Source organism: Taudactylus pleione, unplaced genomic scaffold (genome assembly GCF_031769625.1).
Source record: "Taudactylus pleione unplaced genomic scaffold, aTauple2 ptg000635l, whole genome shotgun sequence".
NCBI lineage: Eukaryota > Metazoa > Chordata > Amphibia > Anura > Myobatrachidae > Taudactylus > Taudactylus pleione.
Window position 1 is genome coordinate 634,329 of NW_028285037.1, and position 11,033 is coordinate 645,361.

General features: G+C 50.4%; 1 protein-coding gene across 1 annotated transcript; it reads right to left on the reverse strand.

Moving 5' to 3' along the window:
- Nucleotides 1-9,393: 9,393 nt before the first annotated feature.
- Nucleotides 9,394-10,344, reverse strand: LOC148479127 (olfactory receptor 52A1-like). The gene has a single exon (XM_088454920.1). The coding sequence runs from the start codon at nucleotides 10,342-10,344 to the stop codon at nucleotides 9,394-9,396; it is 951 nt and encodes a 316-aa protein (XP_088311046.1).
- Nucleotides 10,345-11,033: the final 689 nt, after the last annotated feature.

Sequence of the window (11,033 nt, forward strand, 5' to 3'; positions counted from 1 at the left end):
TCACACCAGCTTATCTGACAACTGGCACATATTAGCCTCCCTGCCACTCTGTCACACCCGCTTATCTGACAACTGGCACATATTACCCTCCCCGCCGCTCTGTCACACCAGCTTATCTGACACCTGGCACATATTAGCCTCCCTGCTGCTCTGTCACACCAGCTTATCTGACACCTGGCACATATTAGCCTCCCCACCGCTCTGTCACACCAGCTTATCTGACACCGGGCACATATTAGCCCCCCTGCCGCTCTGTCACACCGGCTTATCTGACAACTGGCACATATTACCCTCCCTGCCGCTCTGTCACACCAGCTTATCTGACACCTGGCACATATTATCCTCCCTGCCGCTCTGTCACACCAGCTTATCTGACAACTGGCACATATTACCCTCCCTGCCGCTCTGTCACACAAGCTTATCTGACAACTGGCACATATTACCCTCCCCGCTGCTCTGTCACACCTGCTTATCTGACATCTGGCAAATATTACCCTCCCCGCTGCTCTGTCACACCTGCTTATCTGACGCTTGGCACATATTATCCTCCCCGCCGCTCTGTCACACCAGCTTATCTGACACCAGGCACATATTACCCTACCCGCCGCTCTGTCACACCAGCTTATCTGACATCTGGCAAATATTACCCTCCCTGCCTCTCTGTCACACCAGCTTATCTGACACCTGGCACATATTAGCCTCCCCGCTGCACTGTCACACCAGCTTATCTGACAACTGGCACATATTAGCCTCCCCGCCGCTCTGTCACACCAGCTTATCTGACAACTGGCACATATTACCCTCCCCGCCGCTCTGTCACACCAGCTTATCTGACACCTGGCACATATTAGCCCCCCTGCCGCTCTGTCACACCAGCTTATCTGTGACCTAGCACATATTAGCCTCCCCGCCGCTCTGTCACACCAGCTTATTTGACGCTTGGCACATATTAGCCTCCCCACCGCTCTGTCACACCAGCTTATCTGACACCTGGCACATATTACCCTCCCCGCCGCTCTGTCACACCAGCTTATCTGACACCTGGCACATATTACCCTCCCGGCCGCTCTGTCACACCAGTGTATCTGACACCTGGCACATATTAGCCTCCCCGCCGCTCTGTCACACCAGCTTATCTGACAACTGGCACATATTAGCCCCCTGCTGCTCTGTCACACCAGCTTATATGTCACCTAGCACATATTAGCCTCCCCGCCGCTCTGTCACACCAGCTTATCTGACGCTTGGCACATATTAGCCTCCCCACCGCTCGGTCACACCAGATTATCTGATGCTTGGTACATATTAGCCTCCCCACCGCTCTGTAACACCAGCTTATCTGACACCTGGCACATTTTACCCTCCCTGCCGCTCTGTCACACCAGCTTATCTGACACCAGGCACATATTACCCTACCCGCCGCTCTGTCACACCAGCTTATCTGACATCTGGCAAATATTACCCTCCCTGCCTCTCTGTCACACCAGCTTATCTGACACCTGGCACATATTAGCCTCCCCGCTGCACTGTCACACCAGCTTATCTGACAACTGGCACATATTAGCCTCCCCGCCGCTCTGTCACACCAGCTTATCTGACAACTGGCACATATTACCCTCCCCGCCGCTCTGTCACACCAGCTTATCTGACACCTGGCACATATTAGCCCCCCTGCCGCTCTGTCACACCAGCTTATCTGTGACCTAGCACATATTAGCCTCCCCGCCGCTCTGTCACACCAGCTTATTTGACGCTTGGCACATATTAGCCTCCCCACCGCTCTGTCACACCAGCTTATCTGACACCTGGCACATATTACCCTCCCCGCCGCTCTGTCACACCAGCTTATCTGACACCTGGCACATATTACCCTCCCGGCCGCTCTGTCACACCAGTGTATCTGACACCTGGCACATATTAGCCTCCCCGCCGCTCTGTCACACCAGCTTATCTGACAACTGGCACATATTAGCCCCCTGCTGCTCTGTCACACCAGCTTATATGTCACCTAGCACATATTAGCCTCCCCGCCGCTCTGTCACACCAGCTTATCTGACGCTTGGCACATATTAGCCTCCCCACCGCTCGGTCACACCAGATTATCTGATGCTTGGTACATATTAGCCTCCCCACCGCTCTGTCACACCAGCTTATCTGACACCTGGCACATTTTACCCTCCCTGCCGCTCTGTCACACCAGCTTATCTGACGCTTGGCACATATTAGCCTCCCCGCCGCTCGGTCACACCAGCTTATTTGACACCTGGCACATATAACTCTCCCCGCCGCTCTGTCACACCAGCTTATCTGACACCTGGCACATATTAGCCTCCCCGCCGCTCTGTCACACCAGCTTATCTGCCAACTGGCACATATTAGCCTCCCTGCCGCTCTGTCACACCAGCTTATCTGACAACTGGCACATATTACCCTCCCCGCCGCTCTCTCACTCCAGCTTATCTGACACCTGGCACATATTAGCCTCCCTGCCGCTCTATCACACCAGCTTATCTGACACCTGGCACATATTAGCCTCCCCACCGCTCTGTCACACCAGCTTATCTGACACCTGGCACATATTAGCCCCCCTGCCGCTCTGTCACACCAGCTTATCTGACAACTGGCACATATTACCGTCCCTGCCGCTCTGTCACACCAGTTTATCTGACAACAGGCACATATTACCCTCCCTGCCGCTCTGTCACACCAGCTTATCTGACACCTGGCACATATTATCCTCCCTGCCGCTCTGTCACACCAGCTTATCTGACAACTGGCACATATTACCCTCCCTGCCGCTCTGTCACACAAGCTTATCTGACAACTGGCACATATTACCCTCCCCGCCACTCTCACACCTGCTTATCTGACGCTTGGCACATACTATCCTCCCCGCCGCTCTGTCACACCAACATATCTGACACCTGGCACATATTACCCACCCCGCCGCTCTGTCACACCAGCTTATCTGACATCTGGCAAATATTACCCTCCCTGCCTCTCTGTCACACCAGCTTATCTGACACCTGGCACATATTAGCCTCCCCGCCGCACTGTCACACCAGTTTATATGACAACTGGCACATATTAGCCTCCCCGCCACTCTGTCACACCAGCTTATCTGACACCAGGCACATATTAGCCCCCCTGCCGCTCTGTCACACCAGCTTATCTGTCACCTAGCACATATTAGCCTCCCCGCCGCTCTGTCACACCAGCTTATCTGATGCTTGGCACATATTAGCCTCCCCGCCGCTCTGTCACACCAGCTTATCTGACACCTGGCACATATTACCCTCCCCGCCGCTCTGTCACACCAGCATATCTGACATCTGGCACATCTTACCCTCCCTGCCGCTCTGTCACACCAGCTTATCTGACACCTGGCACATATTAGCCTCCCCGCCGCACTGTCACACCAGCTTATCTGACAAACCGGCACATATTAGCCTCCCCGCCGCTCTGTCACACCAGCTTATCTGATAACTGGCACATGTTAGCCTCCCCGTCGCTCTGTCACACCAGCTTTTCAGACACCTGGCACATATTAGCCTCCCTGTCGCTCTGTCACACCAGCTTATCTGATAACTGGCACATGTTAACCTCCACGTCGGTCTGTCACACCAGCTTATCTGACAACTGGCACATATTACCCTCCCTGCCGCTCTGTCACACAAGCTTATCTGACAACTGGCACATATTAGCCTCCCTGCCGCTCTGTCACACCAGCTTATCTGACACCTGGCACATATTAGCCTCCCTGTCGCTCTGTCACATCAGCTTATCTGACAACTGGCACATATTAGCCTCCCTGCCGCTCTGTCACACAAGCTTATCTGACAACTGGCACATATTAGCCTTCCCGCCGCTCTGTCACACCAGATTATCTGACAACTGGCACATATTACCCTCCCTGCCGCTTTGTCACACAAGCTTATCTGACAACTGGCACATATTAGCCTCCCTGCCGCGCTGTCACACAAGCTTTTCTGACAACTGGCACATATTAGCCTCCCTGCCGCTCTGTCACACCAGCTTATCTGTCACCTAGCACATATTAGCCTCCCCACCGCTCTATCACACCAGCTTATCTGACGCTTGGCACATATTAGACTCCCCGCCGCTCTGTCACACCAGCTTATCTGACACCTGGCACATATTACCCTCCCCAGCGCTCTGTCACACCAGCTTATCTGACATCTGGCACATATTACCCTCCCTGCCACTCTGTCACACCAGCTTATCTGACACCTGGCACATATTAGCCTCCCCGCCGCACTGTCACACCAGCTTATCTGACAACTGGCACATATTAGCCTCCCCGCCTCTCTGTCACACCAGCTAATCTGACACCTGGCACATATTAGCCCCCCTGCCGCTCTGTCACACCAGCTTATCTGTCACCTAGCACATATTAGCCTCCCCGCCGCTCTGTCACACCTGATTATCTGACGCTTGGCACATATTAGCCTCCCAGCCGCTCTGTCACACCAGCTTATCTGACACCTGGCACATATTACCCTCCCCGCCGCTCTGTCACACAAGCTTATCTGATGCTTGGCACATATTAGCCTCCCCACCGCTCGGTCACACCAGCTTATCTGACACCAGGCACATATTACCCTCCCTGCCACTCTGTCACACCAGCTTATCTGACACCTGGCACATATTAGCCTCCCCGCCGCTCTGTCACACCAGCTTATCTGACAACTGGCACATATTAGCCTCCCTGCCACTCTGTCACACCCGCTTATCTGACAACTGGCACATATTACCCTCCCCGCCACTCTGTCACACCAGCTTATCTGACACCTGGCACATATTAGCCTCCCTGCTGCTCTGTCACACCAGCTTATCTGACACCTGGCACATATTAGTCTCCCCACCACTCTGTCACACCAGCTTATCTGACACCGGGCACATATTAGCCCCCCTGCCGCTCTGTCACACCGGCTTATCTGACAACTGGCACATATTACCCTCCCTGCCGCTCTGTCACACAAGCTTATCTGACAACTGGCACATATTACCCTCCCTGCCGCTCTGTCACACCAGCTTATCTGACACCTGGCACATATTATCCTCCCTGCCGCTCTGTCACACCAGCTTATCTGACAACTGGCACATATTACCCTCCCTGCCGCTCTGTCACACAAGCTTATCTGACAACTGGCACATATTACCCTCCCCGCTGCTCTGTCACACCTGCTTATCTGACGCTTGGCACATATTATCCTCCCCGCCGCTCTGTCACACCAGCTTATCTGACACCAGGCACATATTACCCTACCCGCCGCTCTGTCACACCAGCTTATCTGACATCTGGCAAATATTACCCTCCCTGCCTCTCTGTCACACCAGCTTATCTGACACCTGGCACATATTAGCCTCCCCGCTGCACTGTCACACCAGCTTATCTGACAACTGGCACATATTAGCCTCCCCGCCGCTCTGTCACACCAGCTTATCTGACAACTGGCACATATTACCCTCCCCGCCGCTCTGTCACAGCAGCTTATCTGACATCTGGCACATATTAGCCCCCCTGCCGCTCTGTCACACCAGCTTATCTGTGACCTAGCACATATTAGCCTCCCCGCCGCTCTGTCACACCAGCTTATTTGACGCTTGGCACATATTAGCCTCCCCACCGCTCTGTCACACCAGCTTATCTGACACCTGGCACATATTACCCTCCCCGCCGCTCTGTCACACCAGCTTATCTGACACCTGGCACATATTACCCTCCCCGCCGCTCTGTCACACCAGTGTATCTGACACCTGGCACATATTAGCCTCCCCGCCGCTCTGTCACACCAGCTTATCTGACAACTGGCACATATTAGCCCCCTGCTGCTCTGTCACACCAGCTTATATGTCACCTAGCACATATTAGCCTCCCCGCCGCTCTGTCACACCAGCTTATCTGACGCTTGGCACATATTAGCCTCCCCACCGCTCGGTCACACCAGCTTATCTGACACCTGGCACATATTAGCCTCCCCGCGCTCTGTCACACCAGCTTATCTGACAACTGGCACATATTAGCCTCCCTGCCGCTCTGTCACACCAGCTTATCTGACAACTGGCACATATTACCCTCCCCGCCGCTCTGTCACACCAGTTTATCTGACACCTGGCACATATTAGCCTCCCTGCCGCTCTGTCACACCAGCTTATCTGACACCTGGCACATATTATCCTCCCTGCCGCTCTGTCACACCAGCTTATCTGACAACTGGCACATATTAGCCCCCCCCGCCACTCTGTCACACCAGCTTATCTGACACCTGGCACATATTAGCCCCCCTGCCACTCTGTCACACCAGCTTATCTGTCACCTAGCACATATTAGCCCCCCGCCGGTCTGTCACACCAGCTTATCTGATGCTTGGCACATATTAGCCTCCCCGCCGCTGTGTCACACCAGCTTATCTGACACCTGGCACATATTACCCTCCCCGCCGCTCTGTCACACCAGCTTATCTGTCATCTGGCACATATTACCCTCCCTGCCGCTCTGTCACACCAGCTTATCTGACACCTGGCACATATTAGCCCCCCTGCCACTCTATCACACCAGCTTATCTGACAACTGGCACATATTATCCTCCCCGCCGCACTGTCACACCAGCTTATCTGCCAACTGGCACATATTAGCCTCCCCGCCACTCAGTCACACCAGCTTATCTGATACCTGGCACATATTAGCCCCCCTGCCGCTCTGTCACACCAGCTTATCTGTCACCTAGCACATATTAGCCTCCCCGCTACTCTGTCACACCAGCTTATCTGACGCTTGGCACATATTAGCCTCCCCGCCGCTCTGTCACACCAGCTTATCTGACACCTGGCACATATTACCCTCCCCGCCGCACTGTCATACCAGCATATCTGACATCTGGCACATCTTACCCTCCCTGCCGCTCTGTCACACCAGCTTATCTGTCACCTAGCACATATTAGCCTCCCCGCTACTCTGTCACACCTGCTTATCTGACACCTGGCACATATTAGCCTCCCTGTCGCTCTGTCACATCAGCTTATCTGACAACTGGCACATATTACCCTCCCTGCCGCTCTGTCACACAAGCTTATCTGACAACTGGCACATATTAGCCTCCCTGCCGCTCTGTCACACCAGCTTATCTGACACCTGGCACATATTAGCCTCTCTGTCGCTCTGTCACATCAGCTTATCTGACAACTGGCACATATTACCCTCCATGCCGCTCTGTCACACCAGCTTATCTGACAACTGGCACATATTACCCTCCCTGCCGCTCTGTCACACCAGCTTATCTGACAACTGGCACATATTAGCCTCCCTGCCACCCTGTCATGTCAGTTTATCTGACAATCTGCACATATAAGCCTCCCGCCACTCTGTCGGGGAGGGGTCGCCCAGACAATTTTGTGTTTTACATGGCAACTGACTTTTATTTATCAAATGAGTTGCATAATGAATAGAACATATAGTCAAGACATTGTCAAGGTTAGAAATAATGATTTTTATTTGAAATCATTTTGTCCTTCAAACATTGCTTTCGTCAAAGAATGCTCCTTTTGCAGCCATTACAGCATTGCAGACCTTTGGCATCTAGCTGTTACTTTGTTGAGGTAATCTGAAGAAATTTCACCCCATGCTTCCGGAAGCACCTCCCTCAAGTTGGATTGGCTTGATGGGCACTTCTTGCGTACCATACGGTCACGCTACTCCCACAACAGCTCAATGGGGTTGAGATCTGGTGACTGCACAGGCCATTCCATTACAGACAGAATACCAGCTGCCTGCTTCTTCCCTAAATAGTTCTTGTATAATTTGAAGGTGTGCTTTGGGTCATTGTCCTGTTGGAGGAGGAAATTTGCTCCAATCAAGCGCTGTCCACAGGGTATGGCATGGCATTGCAAAATGGAGTAATAGCCTTCCTTATTCAAAATCCCTTTTACCTTGTACAAATCTCCCATTTTACCAGCACCAAAGCAGCCCCAGACCATCACATTACCTCCACCAAGCTTGTCAGATGGCGTCAGGCACTCTTCTGTTCTTCTGTGTGATCCAAACACCTCAAACTTTTAATCATTTTGTCCATAACACTTTTTTTCCAATCTTCCTCTGTCCAATGTCTGTGTTCTTTTGCCCATATTAATATTTTCCTTTTATTGGCCAGTCTCAGATATGGCTTTTTCTCTGCCAATCTGCCTTGAAGGCCACCATCCCGGAGTCGCCTCTTCACTGTAGATGTTGACACTGGCGTTTTGCGGGTACCATTTAATGAAGCTGCCGTTGAGGACTTGTGAGGCGTCTATTTGTCAAAATAGAGAGTCTAATGTACTTGTCTTCTTGCACAGTTGTGCACTGGGGCCTCTCACTTCTCTTTCTACTCTGGTTAGAGCCTGTTTGTGCTGTTCTCTGAAGGGAGTAGTACACACCGTTGTAGGAAATGTTCAATTTCTCAGCAATTTCTCGCATTGAATAGCCTTCATTTCTAAGAACAAGAATAGATTGTCGAGTTTCACATGAAAGTTCTCTTTTTCTGGCCATTTGGAGAGTATAATCGAACCCACAAATATGATGCTCCAGATGCTCAATTAGCTCAAAGGAAGGCCAGTTTTATAGCTTCTCTAATGAGCAAACTCATTTTCAGCTGTGCTAACATAATTGCACAAAGGTTTTCAAAGGTTTTCTAATCCTCCATTAGTCTTCTAATGCTTAGCAAACACAAGTACCATTAGAACACTGATGTGATGGTTGCTGGAAATGGGCCTCTATACACCTATTTAGATATTCCTTTAAAAACCAGACGTTTGCAGCTAGTATAGTCATTTACCACATTAACAATGTATAGAGTGTATTTCTGATTAATTTAATGTTATCTTCATTGAAAAAAACAGTGCTTTTCTTTCAAAAATAAGGAAATTTCTAAGTGATCCTAAACTTTTGAACGGTAGTGTAGATATATATATATGACCAGAGGGTATGCAGTCAGGAAGCCAATGGTCGAAATGCTGACTGCTGGCTTCCCGACTGTGTAATCCCGACAGGGGACTAATGATAGGTGTCGAAACACCGACGCATATCATTATCCCTACGCCAAGAGCCCAATGCCCGGCATACCGAACAAAGGTATGCCCAGCAGTGGGCACGGACAGCAGCGGGGGGTTAGGGTTAGGCTAAGGGAAGGAGGGGGTTAGGGTTAGGCACCCCCCGGGAGTGTTAGGTTTAGGCTGAGGGGACGGGGGGGTTAGGATTAAGCACTAGGGGGGAGGTTAGGATTAGGCACTCTGTGGTCTTCTTCTCACCCCTGTCCGTCCCATCTTCCTACACCTGGACCATGAGGGACCTCTAAGGCTGCAAAAGGTGGCACATAACGCCCATTGGCTGTCCACCTGTTAATGTAAAGGGGAAACTTTATATGTATTTAATACTTTCCAAAATTGTTGCCGGATCTGTTTTGTCTTCAGGCCATACACGATTGGATTAAGCATGGGTGGAACCAGTAGATACAAGTCAGAGAGTATAATGTGGATGTAAGGTGGAATCCTCTCACCACCATACCGATGTGATAGGAAAGAAAAGATGGCCAGGACGTATAGACTTAGAAAGACACAAATATGGGGTGTACATGTGTTAAATGCTTTCAGACGAGAGTCTTTAGATGGCAGACTGAAGACTGCATGGAAAATCATGGTGTAAGATATTAGAATAAATAGCAAATCAACCCCTAGAATAGTGAAGGCCACCATTAATCCCCAAGCGCTATTTATTCTAATATCGGCTGCGGCAAGTTTCACAACCGCCATGTGCTCGCAGTAGGAATGCGCTATGACGTTGGTCTTGAATGCAGGAAATCTCTTGATCATAATGAGGCATGGACCAACCAAGACAACTGCTCTGACCAGCAACACGATGACCAGTTTCCCTATCAGACTATTGGTCATTACAGAACCATAGCGGAGTGGCTGACATATGGCAATGTAACGGTCATATGCCATGGCCAAGAGTAACCCAGATTCAATGCTTGTAAAGGAATGAATAAAGAACATCTGGAGAAGACATGCATCAAAGCTAATGAGTCTTGCATTGAACCAATAGATACACAACATTTTAGGGGTGAAACTTGTACAAAGTAGGGTGTCATTGTTTGCCAGCATGGAAAGTAATATAAACATGGGCTTGTGGAGTCCGGGTGATGCGGAGATGACAGTAATTAGTGTTATATTTCCCAGTAAGGCGATTATATAAAATATACAGAAGGAAGTGGAGATCCACGTGTGTCCATTCTGTAGACCAGGAATCCCAACCAGTATAAAGAAAGTGGGATACAAGGAGGAATTTATCATGTTTTGCTGCAGCTCAGTAGCTCCATTAATCATCGTCATTACTCTGGTCTCGTAGCTGCATAAACCACCAGTGTTCCCTGGGGATGAGATGGACATAAAAATATCAAAATATCATAGGATTGAAAACATAAGGTTTGGTCACCTGCTCCTGTCAAGCTCAGATAGACTCCAAGTAACACATAATTATGAACTCAATAGCACGTGTTGGATACAATATGATCAATCTGTTTTGAGGATACCCACTATGGAGAAGAGTAGTGTAGCATAGCGCAAGTGTACACCAGGGACCACCACAAGGAGGTGTTGGCTTCTCTGCTGACACCATGCACAATGATACCAGACATGACTGGTAGTTGTGAACTGGCTGAGGTAGGTGATAATGGTATAAAGACGGTGCACATCTGGGATGCCAGTTACTTTACGATCTTGTGATTGACAGTCTGCTGCCATTTCCCAAAACAGAGGTACGTTGCCTCCTTTTTCTGGGTAGTGAAGAGACCAGAATCTCTGTCGACTGAAGGAGATTTCCAGGTCACTTTTACTCATCTGTGCTGGCCGGCTTGCATGACCTGCATGGTCACTCAGCCGGATAATGGAAGCACAGATGATCAGATGCTGCGTCAAAGAACACAGCTTGGATCAGTAATGCATGCTGAAGCTGCGATACCAAATGCCGGTCTTTTTTTTTT